General features: G+C 42.4%; 1 protein-coding gene across 3 annotated transcripts in view; it reads right to left on the minus strand.

Annotated features, from left to right (window-relative positions):
• Positions 1-904: 904 nt before the first annotated feature.
• The window catches only part of LOC123776973 (uncharacterized), a 36,726-nt gene continuing 21,402 nt past the window's right edge, over positions 905-16,228 (minus strand). For all 3 annotated transcript variants that reach the window (XM_087853263.1, XM_045773368.2, XM_087853264.1), the window contains exon 3: positions 905-4,307. In XM_087853263.1, coding sequence (XP_087709389.1) covers positions 2,200-4,307 — 2,108 coding nt within the window. In that variant the 3' untranslated portion in view covers positions 905-2,199. The remainder of the gene's footprint in view (positions 4,308-16,228) is intronic.

A 16,228-nucleotide genomic window follows, 5' to 3' on the forward strand; every position in this document is an offset into this window, starting at 1 on the left:
TTATTTATTCGACAGAGATAGAGACAGCCAGCGAGAGAGGGAACACAAGCAGGGGGAATAGGAGAGGAAGAAGCAGGCTCATAGCGGAGGAGCCTGATGTGGGGCTCGATCCCATAACGCCGGGATCACGCCCTGAGCCGAAGGCAGCTGCTTAACCGCTGTGCCACCCAGGCGCCCCTGCTTTATTTTCAATAGGCAAAAATCTAGAAATAACCTAAAAGCCCAAAAAAAGATGAATAAAGTAACAGCGGTATATGCAAACATAAGGGTGTTATCTAGACAGAAAAGTAAGCTACTTGTATAATGTCACTGATGAAAGTCAAAGTAATTATGAAACACAAAGGAAATCAGGGGAAAAAAAAGAGTAAACAGTTTGATTCCAAACATATAAATAAAAATGATGGTTTCCATTGTAAAACAAAGTGCGATGGTTACCTGGAGAGGTGGGTAGGGTAAGGAGAGATTATAAAAGGGCAGGAGGTACATATACCATGACATATCTGGTCATTATCAGGATTATGATGGGGTCAGAGATTCATATCCTTGTCAAAACTTACAAATTGTACACTCTTAATTATATGCAGCTTATTAGCATCTGTAAATTAAACCTTTATACAATTTTAAAAATTGGCTCAAAATAAAAATAGGTTTGGCAACCCTAAACTGACAGTACCACCTGTTCCCATGTCCTCTGGGCGTTAGTCTTACCTCCATCTGCAAATATAGGGAGCAATGAAGGACATCTCCCCTGGAGTTAACTGGAACACCGCCTGGGTCTTAAGTGCCACATCAACAAACTATAGATTCCCCCCGCCCCTTTTAATATTTTGTTTTCCTCTCTGTGCAGTAATGGCCTTGAGGTGGAAAACACTGAGGGGCTAAAGGAATCGCCAATATCTTTCAATTATTTTATTTGACAATGACTTCAGCTACATTAGATAAACATGCCTAGACCTCCTGAGATTTGTGTACACACTGATCCTGCGGAGTCTCTGTCACAGAAACTTGTCCAGATGCATTTGTAGAAGAGGCACGTTCCATCCAGTTGGCTGCAGTCTCCTCCCCTTTCTATTAAGCCAGCGTTTCTGTACCAATTATGCTTTTCCTTAACCCCTACGGTATTACAACCAGTGATCCTCGCCCAGTGAATTGTGGACATCAGAGCTCATGGCTACTTGTAAACATGGGAAAAGATCCCCTCAACAGTGCTGACATCCCTGTGATACCTCCTTTGAGTACGGGAAAAAACTCATGTTGCTTTCACAAGCACTAAGAGTCCCACACCTGCCCCCTCCTGGGGGTCATCACTGAGGCCCCTAAAACACACGTCATCCAGGCCTCAAGTGAAAACCAGAAAGCCCCACAGTTTTTCCTAGGAGGCTGTGAGGCAGCAGTGCAAATTTAGTCCAAACTGGGAGGCTACTGGGACACCTGGCTGGCTCAATCAGTAGAGCTTGTGATTCTTGATGGCAGGGTTTTGACTTTGAGCCCCAAGCTGGACATCGAGTTTACTTAAAAAACAAAACAAAATAAAACTGGCAAGCTATTTCCTGCCATCATCCTCTCCCTCCTCAGGCACAGATAATTTGAGACTCTTAAAAAGTTCACCCTTTGATGCCTGGTGAGCCCAAATCTTTTTATAAACTACCCCACACAGTAAGTAGAACATTCAAGATTAAAGAGGACTTAAAGAGGCCTTGAATATCATGTTAGCCAAATCAATGTGGAGCAGACAGTTCTCCAGTTTGTCACTTGGAAGCTGGAAAAACTCATCACAAGTATCACACGAGACCAACGTGTTCCTGAAAAAGGTAGTCATTCTCTGTAAGCTGCCAGCCAAATTCATGATGTTCTCTGGGTCATCACTGATTTAGGTCCATGCCCTGAAGGTATTCAAGGAGAAGGGGAAGCTGACCCCTAAGACCACAGGTTACTGCTAATCTGCTCCAATTCAAGAGAACAGGGGTCAGGTTCTCTGAGTGCACCGGGGTGGAGACTGATGCGCACTGTGTGGACCTACCAGTCAGCAGAGGTGAAAGGGTCACAGAACTGTCAGTTACATAAATCTAGAGAGATCTCTGGACAATTTAGAAAATGCAACATAGCCACACATACTTCAACATAAATTATAAGGAATCTCCCCACTATAAAAGATTCAAATCAGACAAATGGCTCCTCAAAGAGTTTCCACCAGTGGCATTACACTGAATATGGAAATTGCATATTCATTATACAACCATGCCTTTCTCTAGTGTGAACTCTCCAATGCTGAGAGAGGTTAGATTTTCCCCTAAAAGACTTCCCACATTTACTGCACTCATAAGGTCGTTCTCCAGTGTGAACCCTGTGATGATAAGAGAGAGCAGTACGAGTGATAAAAGATTTCCCACATTCACTGCATTCATGAGGCCTTTCTCCAGTGTGAACTCTGTGATGATAATGGAGGGCAGTACTACTTATAAAAGACTTTCCACACTCACTGCATTCATAAGGCCTTTCTCCTGTGTGAATTTTCTGATGATAATGGAAGCTGGAACTAAAAGTAAAAGATTTCCCACATTTGTTGCATTTGTAAGGGCTTCCTCCATTATGAATTCTCTGGTGTATTGAGAGGGAATGTTTTTGTCTAAAGGATTTCCCACATTCACTGCACTCATAAGGCCTTTCTCCTGTGTGACCTCTGTGATGATACCTGAGTGCAGAGCTAGAAGTAAAAGATTTCCCACATTCACTGCATTCATAAGGCCTTTCTCCTCTGTGGGATCTCTGGTGATAACTGAGGGCAGAGCGAGAGGTAAAAGATCTCCCACATTCACTGCACTCAAAAGGTTTTTCTCCAGAGTGACTTCTCTGATGATACTGGAGTTCATACCTACAAATAAAGGACTTCCCACATTCATTACACTCATAAAACCTTTCACTTGAATGAACCTTTAGGTGCATATTGAGGCTATTTCTTCGGGTAAAGGATTTGCCACATTCACTACACTCATGAGGCCTTTCTCCTGTGTGAACCCTGCGATGATACTGAAGAGCACTATGAGTGCTAAAAGATTTCCCACATTCACTGCATTCATGAGGCCTTTCTCCAGTGTGAACCCTGTGATGATAATGGAGGGCAGTACTACTTATAAAAGACTTTCCACACTCACTGCATTCATAAGGCCTTTCTCCTGTGTGAACTCTCTCATGATAATGGAAGCTGGAACTACAAGAAAAAGACTTCCCACATTTGTTGCATTTGTAAGGGTTTCCTCTACTATGAATTCTCTGGTGTATTGAGAGGGAATGTTTTTGTCTAAAGGATTTCCCACATTCACTGCACTCATAAGGCCTTTCTCCTGTGTGACCTCTGTGATGATACCTGAGTGCAGAGCTAGAAGTAAAAGATTTCCCACATTCACTGCACTCAAAAGGTTTTTCTCCTCTGTGGGATCTCTGGTGATAACTGAGGGCAGAGCGATAGGTAAAAGATCTCCCACATTCACTGCACTCAAAAGGTTTTTCTCCAGAGTGACTTCTCTGATGATAATGGAGTTCATACCTACAAATAAAAGATTTCCCACATTCATTACACTCATAAGGCCTTTCACCTGAGTGTACCTTTAGGTGCATATTGAGTCTATGTCTTCGGGTAAAGGATTTGCCACACTCACTGCACTCATAAGGCCTTTCTCCTGTGTGAACTCTGTGGTGATAATGGAGAGTAGTAAGAGTGCTAAAAGATTTCCCACATTCACTGCACACAAAGGACTGTCTTCCAAAGTGGACACCCTGGTCCTGAATATGTATGTGTTTGGGACCAAAGGTATTCTTGCATTCTCCCCAAGTACCATGACTTTTTCTGCTTTGTAAAGTTGTCCCTAACTGGGTGATTTCCTTTAGCTTCTCCCCAGTATAGGTGGCCTCTTGCTCTAGATGTCCCAAGCCAGGCTGGAGGTCCTTCTGAACCTCTCCACGGGTAAAGGGCTTTCCTGAATCATGGAATCCCCGGCTCTTCACCACAGAGGCCCTATTGACACTGCATCTAAATGGTTTCTCTTCTGTGTGCTCCTCCTGCTGCTGCTGAGACTTTGCACTGCAATAAAATGGTTTCCCACACGCCCCACACCTCAACAGTTTCTGGCTGTTTCCTTTTCCCTGGTGCTCAGCCAAGTGGAAAATGTCTCTCAAGACTGGACCACACAGCTCACAGGGGTGGGTCTTCCGGGAAGACAGAGCTGCCGCGGGCGTCCCGGCCTGTGACGCGCCTACAGTAGTGCTCTGTGCAAAGGGTGCCTCCTCACCCTCTGCTCCACAGCAGCAACCTGAAGGCAAAGAAACGCTGGTGAAATTCGTGTTCACTATCGCGAGGGGCTGAGCCCATCACACGCATGCACCCGATTCATCTAGGCAGGAGTGTACAGCGTGCTTTTCCACACAAAGGAGATGGAATTCAACTGAAGGAGTGGCCGCTATGCGTAACTGGGCCCAACTGGTCAAAGTATTACGGAGAGCACTCTAGAAGGACAAAACACTATGGTATGACACAAGGAAGAGAGCCAGGGTCTACAACTTGTTCTCTGCCCACAACTTTGTGTTGGCCTGTTTCTTGGCTGAGTAGAAGGCTGTGGGAAAATCCAATCACACGAAATTTGCTGCTGTTCAAGGTCAGTTTAAGTATATGTCAACATCTCCTGGCAAACTGGGCAAGTGTGAATGCTAGAGTACACAGAAAGAGCGGTGAGAGAAATGGGTGAGATGTAGAGGCCTGAAAAGCACCGATTACCCCTACACTGCAAGTCACGTAATTAACAAAGGAGTAGAACCCAGAAGTCCACAAATTATCAAGAGTGAAGGAGGAAAGACAGAAACGGATTGTCGCCATCGGCAATCACATCAAACTGGTTGAACAAAGGTGCCCAGTATGATCTGAACACAGTCCTGAGAATCACACCTTTCCAGCTGCCATGCACAAGAAACAGGGCCCCTGTAAGCCCACGTGGTCACTTCTGGAGCATGTCCATGCTATGATACACAAAGGACTCTTCTCTGTAAGCCCTCCTGAGCAACTACAGAGTACCAGGAGGATAGAAACACTAAAGGAAAGGGCGCCCTAGTGGCTCCACCAGTTGGGCATCCGACCCTTTATCACAGCTCAGGTCTTGATCTCAGGGTCCTGAGTTCAAGCCCTGTGTTGGGCTCCTTGAAAAGGAAAGGAAAGGGCAAGGAAAGGGAAAGAGAAAGGAAAAGGAAAGTAAGGAAAGGAAAGAAATACTGGAGGAAAACCGGTCAAATGGATGGCCAGCACTGTCCCAGAGTTACTCAGGGTACAAAGGACCCAGACAAACATCCTATGTGACTGATGTCAGCAGGATGGTAGAACAGAGGATACCATCCTTTACCCCAACAAAAATGACTTCAAGAGCTGTCCATGAATGACATTAGCTTCAGAGGGCTCAAAAATCCAATTAAGACCAATTACTACACAGTGGAGCATAAAGGAGAGCACAAGCACGCAGAAAGGACAGCTGGAGACTATTAGGAGAGATGTGGGGATGGGTCAGAAGTAAGGGCTGGACCTATCTCATTAGTCACTACTGCAGTCCCTGCTCAGCACGCTCCAGCTGCCTGCTCCACAGGGGACACTGGCAGCTTTTGCCACCGAGTTAACCAACACGCATCACTATCATGGACCCAGTGAATATAAAGCTACTGTGTCCTGCACCCCACCCCCAGGAGCTGCTGTTGTGCAGCTCCAGGACAAGGACTGCAACTGCCCCTCAGCCCTGTGCATGTCCTGGGCCCCAGATCTGTGCCTATGTGTGCCTGCATTCCAGACCCTGACCCCCAGCTACATCAAGTCCACCTATGCCTCAAGGGAATGGAAATACCCTCCAGATAGGCTAGTCAGATGCCAGGACCTCAGAGCCACTGTGTATCCATGCACACACAGACACAAACTTCATGGCTGTTCAGGGTGTGGCTGCAACTCACAAAGCAAACTAACACCACTGAGGTGTAATCGGTATCCCAGGGCCCAAAACTGCTGTCACTCTGAAAGTGCCCGCACACCAGACCCCAGTGCCGCTGCCACCACCCACAGGGTGCCCATGAGTTGGACTCAGCACCGACCTCAACTCTGCCACAATACTCTCCATGGAAAAAAGCCATCAGGCGTTCCTCAGTTTTCCCCACTGCTTTGGATACCGCAGCCTTGCCCATCCTGCCATCTCTGCCTGATGCCTTCGCTGATGCTGACAGGTGACAGAGCTGCCCAGAGAGTTTATCATTGGCCCTTCCCCAGATCCAGAACAGCCACACCCCATGAAGCTGACACCTTTGCACGCACCTGTAGGTGAAGGACTCTCTCAACCAAAGGTACCACAAAGTCTGGAAGAAGTGACCACACCATCAAATATGCAAACATCAATGCAAGGATGTAAGAAACAAAAAATCAAGGAAACATAACACCATCAAAGGAATATAGTAATTCATCAGAAAACATACCCATGGAAATGAGATAGGTGATCTATCAGACGAAATTCAAAATAATTGTTTTAACAAAGCTTAGTGAGCTACAGGTAGACGATTCAACAAAAGAAGATACAGTAAACAAAAGAGCTGTTCAACAAAGATAGAGAAATCATAAAAAGGAACAAAATGGGCTGGCCAAGGACGCAGTGAGGTGTAGTCACTGGTGGCCAGGTGAGTCTGAGTGGAGTGAACAGCAGACTCATCTGACAGTTGTATGTTCCAGGCACACCCTCATCCAGGTGCCCACAGGTGCCGGCCTCCACGGAGCTCACAGAGATTGGCAGAGAGGAACAACAGGGTGGAGAATCACGCCACACTTCATACTAGCAATACAGGAGAGTTCATGGTGTGCCCACTCTCCAAAAGGAGGGTCAGATATAAGCAATGACAACTGAACCAATTAATAGTTGGTAACAGTCCACCCAATCACTGACGAGTCTCCCAATGAGACCACAGGCAGCTGGGAAGACATCAAACTATGAGGAAATGGAGCAGTACGAGATCATAATGTATACTTGTACAACACTAAATCCTCTTAGTACCACCTACCTTCTAAGAAGTAGAATGGCAGATAACGTGTGGGAGAGAAGAATGTTTCTGTCCTTCTATATAAACTACCCTTAATGAACTGGTCTTCAGAGCGGAACTGTTCTACTCATTCTTTATGTTAGAAAACTTCCCACAGGGCTGCACCAGCACAATCAACCTGTGCTTTTACAGTCTCTTCTCACCAATTACCAGAGCGACTTATGTGACCTTCCACTGTTGGACCTGGATGAGTGGGTATTAAACTCTTCGGGCATAATTAAACCAACCAGAACCAAGATGGTATAGGTATTTATTTTATGTCATAGGTGTCTAGCTCTGAAAGATCAACTAGATGGAAATACTGGAGACCCATTTAATTTGCAGCAAAGATGCTTTGCTTTGCTTCTGTCAAAGGATTAGGGTTATGGGAGGCTTAAATTGCAGAAGTTTAGTTTATTTTACTCTTGTACCACCCTTGTTTTCTGAAGATTCAAATTTGTAACTGTTGGATCAGAAGAAACATTTCAACAAAGTGTCCTTTGGATATTAACAACTGCAATTATCTGATGACTCATTTAAGTTAGAGATGTTGTTTGTTTAGAATCAAGGTCCCTTGTATATTTATGTTACTGGTGATGGAAATCATTCCAGAGGAGCTGTTTTCGAATACATGCAGGGGCACGTGGGTGGCTCAGTGGGTTAAGTGTCTGACTTCGGCTCAGATTATTGATACTGGGGTCCTGGGATCAAGCTCCGCATCGGACTCTGCGCTCAGCGGAGAGTCTGCTTCTCCCTCTCCCTCTGCTTGTGCTTTCTCTCAAATAAATAAAATATTCAAAAAAGAGAGAGAATACATGTAGAGAAATGCTTTGAAGTAGTGTGATATAAACTATACGATAAAATGGAAAGTTCATATATTTGCAAAAATTCTGAGTTGGTAAAAATTAACTTAATCTCTGGTATTAAATGTTTACATTAAAATAAGATGGTGACATTGTCCCATTAAAAAAATGGGGGGAAAAGTGGAAGTCCAAGATGGCAGAGGAGTAGGAGACCTTATTTTTGTCTGGTCCCAGGAATTCAGCTAGATAGCTATCAAATTATTCTGAATACCTGTGAACTCAACCGGAGATCTAAGAAAAGATTGCTGCATGTCTACAAATAGAAAAGCGACCACTTTCTGCAAGGTAGGAGGTGTGGAGAAGTGAATCCAAGGGGATATATCAGAAGATAAACCATGGGGGTAGGGAGCTTCTGGAAGCCAGCCACTGGAAAGTGATATAGCCACAGAGTGCAAAATCAGAACTTTTAGAAGGCTATTCCAGCGAGGGACATCCCTGTCTGAAAGGAGCTCAGGTGGCGAGCACAGTAGAGTCCTAAGTGGGACAGTGTGGTCTCAGGATACCCAGGGTCACAGAAAGAATGGGGGTGCCTGACTGCGGAAGAGTTCCCAGGCATTGGAGCGGGGAATCCGGCTACAATCAGGGAGCCTGAAAGTGGGGTCTCAGCTCGGTGTTGCCATAAACCGTGAATCATGAACCATGACACGGTAGGGCAACCACTCTCCTGCTTGGAGCAACCACTCTCCAGCAAGCGGCAGAGCCCCGCAAGATCCCTCTTCCTCTCTTGGGGAGGCACGCATGTGCCCCGCAGGAGTCTACAAAGTTTCGAGACTTGAAGCAGGGCCACAAATGCTTTGTCGCAACACAGGCTGGGTGAGCAGAGTGCGGCCACAGACCAGGGAGCCAGGAGTGATTGCCTGCTTTTCCCTGAGGGTTCACTGAGGAGTGGGGGGCACAAGGTTTTGGCTCTTGGCCTGGAGATTGGGAGGCCGCCACTTTCATTGTCATCCTCTAAAGCTGCAGGGAAAGCCTTCAGGGAACAAAAGCCACATAGAGCAATCCAGAGCCTCTTACTTAGCCGGGCTTCCTGACAAGAGGGGTGCAATTCCTCCCACGGCAAAGGCACCTGAGAATCAGCGCAACAGGCCCCTCCCCCAGAAGTTCAGCAAGAACCTCCCGCTAAGACCAAGTTTACCGATCACACAGAACTGCAAAACTCCAGGGCTAGGGGAAAACAGTACATAGAATTCATGGTTTTTTTTCTCACGATTCCTTAGCCTGTCAATTTTAATTTTTTTTCTTTTTCCTTTTAAACCAATTTCCTATTTTATCAACTCTTTTTTTTAAAGTCTTTTTTAATTTTCATTTTTAGAGTTACATTCTATCCTTTCACTGTATTTATTTTCGTATATATATTTTTTTCTTCCTTTACAATTCTGGGATGCAGTTTCTTCTAACAAACACACCAAAATACACACAGAATCTAATGTATTGCTCTGTTCTCTTCACCTGTCTGATTATATTCTTTCTTTTTTTAAAAGTCTTTTTAAATTTTCATCTTTACAGTTACATTCTATTCCTTCAATGTATTTAATATTATTTTTGTATATGTAATTTTTTCTTTCCTCACGATTTTGGGATGTAGTTTCTTCTAACAGATCAAAATAAACCCAGGATATAGTAGATGTTCACCCGTCTGCTTATATTCTTTCCTTTTTTCTTTTTTTTGTCTTTTAACTTTCATTTTTAAAGTTACATTCTGTCCTTTCACTGTATTTAATTTTATTTTTGTACATACATGTTTTTCATTCCTTACACTTTTGGTATCTACTTTTCTAACAAACAGATCAAAATACACATGGGATCCAGTGTACTGCTCTGTTCTGTTCACCTGATTATATTCTCTCTCACTTTAAAAAAAATTTTTTTTTTTGTTTCAGGTCTCTTCTGATTTGTTTACTGCATATTTCTAAGGGATTGTTGTTGCCATTTTAGTGTTTTGTTCTCTCATTCATCTATTCATCTCTGGACAGAATGACAAGATGGAAAAAATCACCTCAAAAAAGAGAACGAGAGGCAGTATTGACTGCCAGGGACCTATTCAGTATGGATATAAGTAAGATGCGGAACTAGAGTTCAGAATAACGATTATAGAGATACTAGTGGGGCTTGAAAAAAGCATAGAAGACACTAGAGAATCTCATTCTGGAGAAATAAAAGAACTAAAATCTAGTCAAGTGGAAATCAAAAAGGCTATCAATGAGATGCAATAAAAAATGGAGATTCTAGGGGTGTGTAGGTAGCTCAGTTGGTTAAGCGTCTGACTCTGGCTCAGGTCATGATCCCAGGGTCCTGGGATCGAGCCCCACGTTGGGCTCCTTGCTCAGGGGGAGCCTGCTTCCCCCTCTCCCTCTGCCTGCCACTCCTTCTGCTTGTGCTTGCTCTCTCTGTGTCAAATAAATACAATCTTAAAAAAAAAAAAACGGAGGCTCTAACTTCTAGGATAAATGAGGCAGAAGAGAAAATTAATGGTATAGAAAACAAAGTGATGGAGAATAAAGAAGCTGAGAAAAAGAGAGATAAACAACTATTGGATTATGAGGGGAGAATTCGAGAGATAAGTAATACTATAAAGTGAAATAATATTAGAATAATTGGAATCCCAGAAGAGGAAAGAGAGAGGGGAGGAGCAGAAGGTATATTAAGGAAATTATAACAGAGATCTTCTCTAATCTGGAGAAGAAAACAGGCATCAAAGTCCAGGAAACAGAGAGAATACCCCTCAAAATCATTAAAAATAGGTCAACACTTCAACATATAGATAGTGAAGCTTGGAAACCTCAGAGACACAGAAAAAATCCTGCAAGCATCTTGGGACAAGAGGTCCATAACATACAAGGGTAAAAACATTAGAAGGGCAGCAGACCTATCCACAGAAACCTGGCAGGCCAGAAAGGACTGGCATGATATATTCAGGGTGCTAAATGAGAAAAATAGGCAGCCAAGAATACTTTATCCAGCGAGGCTGTCATTCAGAATAAAAGGAGAGATAAAGAGATTCCAGGACAAAGAGAAACTAAAAGAATTTGTGGTCACTAAACCAGCCCTGCAAGAAATATCAAAGGGGATCCCCTAAGTGAAGAGAGAGCCCAAAAGGAACACAGACCAAAAAGGAACAGAGAAAATATAAAGAAACTGTGACTATTCAGGCAATAAAATGGCACTAACCTCTTATCTTTCAAAAGTTATTCTGAATGTAAATGGTCTAAAAGACCCAATCAAAAGACACAGGGTATCAGATTGGATAAAAAAGGAAGACCCAGGTGCTTGGGTGGCTCAGTCGTTAAGCATGCCCTCAGCTCAGGTCATGATCCCAGGGTCCTGGGATCGAGCCCCACATTGGGCTTCCTGCTCAGCGGAAGCCTGCTTCTTACTCTCACTCCCCTGCTTGTGTTCTCTCTCTCACTGTCTCTCTGCCAAATAAATAAATAAAATCTTAAAAAAAAAAAAAAAAAAGCAAGACCCATCGAAATGCTGTCTGCAAAAGACTCATTCTAGACCCAAAGACACCTCTAGATTGAAAGTGAGGGGGTGGAAAACCATTTATCATGCTAATGGACATCAAAAGAAAGGTGGAGTAGCAATCCTTATATCAGACAAATAAAATTTTAAACCAAAGACTGTAATAAGAGATGAGGAAGGACACTATACCATAATTAAGAGGTCTATCCAACAAGAAGATCTAACAATTCTAAATTTTATGCCCCCAAGATAGGAGCAGACAATTATACAAACCAATTAATAACAAAATTAAAGAAACACATTAATAATAATATAATAATAGTACGGGACTTTAACACCCCACTCACTGCAATGGACAGATTATCTAAGCAGAAGATCAAAAAGGAAACAATGACTTTGAATGACACACTGGACCAGATGGGCTTCAAAGACATATTCAGCATTCCACCCTAAAGCAACAGAATACACATTCTTCTCGAGTGCACATGGAACATTCTCCAGAACCGATCACATACTGGGTCACAAATCATGTCTCAACTGGTACCAAAAGATGGAATCATTCCCTGCATATTTTCAGACTACAATGCTTTGAAATTTGAACTCAATCACAAGAGAAAAGTTGGAAAGAACTCAAACACATGGAGGCTAAAGAGCATCCTACTAAAGAATGAATGAGTCAACCAGGAAATTAAAAAATAATTTAAAAAATTCATGGAGGGGCGCCTGGGTAGCGCAGTCGTTAGGTGGCTGCCTTCAGCTCAGGGAGGGATCCCGGCGTTCCGGGATCGAGTCCCACATCAGGCTCCTCTGCTGGGAGCCTGCTTCTTCCTCTCCCACTCCCCTGCTGTGTTCCCTCTCTCACTGGCTGTCTCTCTGTCACATAAATAAATAAAATCTTTAAAAAAAAAATTCATGGAAATAAATTGAAATGAAAACACAACCATTCAAAACCTTTGGAATGTAGCAAAGGCAGTCCTAAGAGGGACGTATATAGCAATACAAGCGTTTCTCAAGAAACAAGAAAGGTCTCAAATACACAACCTAACCTTACACCTAAAGGACCTGGAGAAAGAACAGCAAATAAAGCCTAAACCCAGCAAGAGAAGAGAATTAATAAAGGTCAGAGCAGAAATCAATGAAATAGAAATGGAAAGAATAGAACAAATCCACAAAACTAGGAGATGGTTCCTTAAACAAATTAGTAAGATTGATAAACCCTGGCCAGACTTATCAAAAAGAAAAGAGAAACGACCCAAATAAATAAAATCTTGAATGAAAGAGGAGAGATCACAACCAATACCGACAAAATATAAATAATTATAAAAACATACTATGAGCAACTATATGCCAAGATATTAGGCAATCTCAAAGAAATGGATGCATTCCTAGAGATGTATAAACTACCAAAACTGAAATGGGAAGAAATAGAAAACTTGAACAGACCCATAACCAGCAAGGAAATTGAAGCAGGAATCAAAAATCTCCTAACAAACAAAAGTCCAGGGCTGGATGACTTCCCAGGGGAATTCCACCAAACATTTCAAGAAGATTTAACATACCTATTCTTCTGAAGCTGTTTCAAAAAACAGAAATGGAAGGAAAACTTCCAGACTCTGCATGAGGCCAGCATTACCTTGATCCGCAAACCAGATAAAGACACTACCAAAAAGGAGAATTACAGACATCAATATCCCTGATGAACATGGATGCAAAAATTCTCACCAAGATACTAGCCAATAGGATCCAAGAGTACGTTAAAAGGATTGTTCATCATGACCAAGTGAGATTCATTCTGGACTGCAAAGGTGGTTCAACATCCTCAAATCAATCAATGTGATACATTACACTAATAAAAGCAAGGACGAAAACCATATGATCCTCTCAACAGATGCAGAAAAAGCATGTGACAAAGTACAGCAAGCATCCTTTCTTGATTAAAACTCTTCACAGTGTAGGGATAGAGGGAACACACCTAGATATCATAAAACCCATATATGAAAAGACCTCAGCAAATATCATTCTTAATGGGGAAAAACTGAGAGCTTTTCCCCTAAGGTCAGGAACACGGCAGGGATGTCCCCACTCACCACTGTTCAACATAGTACTAGAAGTCCTAGCCTCAGCAATCAGACAACAAAAAGAAATAAAAGGCATCCGAATCAGCAAAGAAAAAGTCAAACTCTCACTCTTTGCAGATGACATGATACTCTATGTGGAAAACCCAAAAGACTCCCCAAAATTGCTAGAACTCATACAGGAATTCAGTAAAGTGGCAGGACATACAATCAATGGACAGAAATCACAATGAGTCAGAAGAAAGAGAAAGAGAGTCGATCCCATTTACAATTGCACCCAAAACCATAAGGGGATACCTAGGAATAAACCTAACCAAAGAGGCAAAGGATCTGTACTCAGAAAACTATAGAATACTCATGAAAGAAACGGAGGAAGACACAAAGCGATGGGAAAACATTCCGTGCTCATGGATTGGAAGAACAAATATTGTTAAAATGTCTATGCTACCTAGAGCAATCTATATATTCAATGCAATCCCTATCAAAATACCATCAACTTTTTTCACAGAGCTAGAGCAAATAATCCTAAAATTTGTATGAACCCAGCAGAGACCCCGAATAGCCAAGGGAATGTTGAAAAAGAAAACCAAAGCTGGGGCCATCACAATGCCTGACTTCAAGCTCTATTACAAAGCTGTCATCATCAAGACAGTATGATACTGGCACAAAAACAAGACACACAGATCAGTGAACAGGATAACCCAGAAATGGACCTCAACTATATGGTCAACTAATCTTTGACAAAGCAGGAAAGAATATCCGATGGAACAAAGACAGTCTCTTCAACAAATCGTGTTGGAAAATTGGACAGCCACATGCAGAAGAATGAAACCAGACCATTTCCTTACACCATATACAATAGACTCAAAATGGATGAAAGACCTCAATGTGAGACAGGAATCCATCAAAATCTTAGAGAACACAGACAGCAATGCAACCTCTGTGACCTCAGCCGCAGCAACTTCCTGCTAGACACATCTCTAAAGGCAAGGGAAACAGGCAAAAATGAGCTACTGGGACTTCATCAAGATAAAAAGCTTTTGCACAGTAAAGGAAACAGTTGACAAAACCAAAAGACACCTGACAGAATGGGAGAAGATATTTACAAATGACATATCAGATAAAGGGCTGGTATCCAAGATCTATAAAGAACTTATCAAACTCAACACCCAAGGAATAAATGACCCAATCAAGAAATGGGCAGAAGACGGGAACAGACATTTCTCCAAAGAAGACATCGAAATGGCCAACAGACACATGAAAAAATACTCAACCTTACTCAGCATCAGGGAAATACAAATCAAAACCACCATGAGATACCACCTCACAACAGTCAGAATGGCTCAAATTAACAAGTAAGGAAACAACAGATGTTGGCGAGGATGCAGAGAAAGGGGAACCCTCTTACACTGCTGGTGGGAATGCAAGCTGGTGCAGCCGCTCTGGGAAACAGTATGGAGGTTCCTCAAAAGTTGAAAACAGGGCTACCCTATGACCCAGCAATTGCACTACTAGGCATTTAGTCTAAAAATACAAATGTAGTGAACTGAAGGGGCACCCGCACCCCAATGTTTACAGCAGCAATGTCCACAATAGCCACACTATGGAAAGATCCCAGGTGACCATCGACAGACGAATGGATACAGAAGATGTGATATATATAAACACACACATACAAAATCGAATACTACTCAGCCATCAAAAAAAAGAAAAAGAAATCTTGCCATTTGCAATGACGTGGATGGAGCTAGAGGGTATTACGATAAGCAAAATAAGTAAATCAGAGAATGACAATTATCATATGATCTCACTGATGTGTGTAATTTAAGAAACAAAACAGGATCATAGGGGAGGGAAGGAACAATAAAACAAGATGAAATCAGAGAGGGAGACAAACCATTAGAGACTCTTAATCACAGGAACAAACTGAGGGTTACTGGAGGGGGAGGGGTGGGGGATGGGGCAATTGGGTGATGGACCTTAAGGAGGGCACATGATGTAATGAGCACTAGGTATCATGTAGAACTGAATCACTGAACTCTACCTCTGAAACTAGTAATACACTATGTTAATTAATTGAATTTAAATTTAAAAAATAAGTAAATGCAAAAAGGTGGAGGGGAGAACCTAACAGGAGCTCTAATGCTGAATAAAATCAATGAAATGAAAAATGCAACAGAGAGCATCAACAGCCAACTTCGTCAAGCGAAACAGAATCTGTGAATTTGAAGGTAGGTCTTTACATTATCCAGTCAGAGGAGTAAAAAAGAAAAAATAAAGAAAGCCTACACGGATTATGGAACTTGAAGCAACATTCATGGAATAAGTCCATGAAGAATAAGAGAGAGAAAGACAAGAGCAAAAACTAAGGAAATCATGGCTGAAAACTTCCCAAATCTAGGGAGAGAAGCAGAGACATCCAGGTACATGATGCTCACTGTCCCCATACAAGTTACACAAATATGATGTCACTGAAACACATAATAAAACTGTCAAGGAACAATTATGAAGAAAAAAATTCAAAAGCAGCTGGGAAAAAGAAATTCATGTTATAAAGTGGAACACCCACAAGGATATATGCAAATTTCTCAGAAGAAACATTATGAGCCAGAAAAGAGTGGAAAGTTAGATTAAAAAAATTGGGGTGGGGGCAGAGAGGGAAGCCAAGGAAACATATTGTACTTAACAAAGCTGTCCTTCAGAAACAATAAAGAGATAAAGACAAATAATTAGGTAGTTCAGCAC

This window comes from Ursus americanus, chromosome 21, assembly GCF_024610735.1.
Source record: "Ursus americanus isolate L20-20 chromosome 21, mUrsAme1.1.p, whole genome shotgun sequence".
NCBI classification, from domain to species: domain Eukaryota; kingdom Metazoa; phylum Chordata; class Mammalia; order Carnivora; family Ursidae; genus Ursus; species Ursus americanus.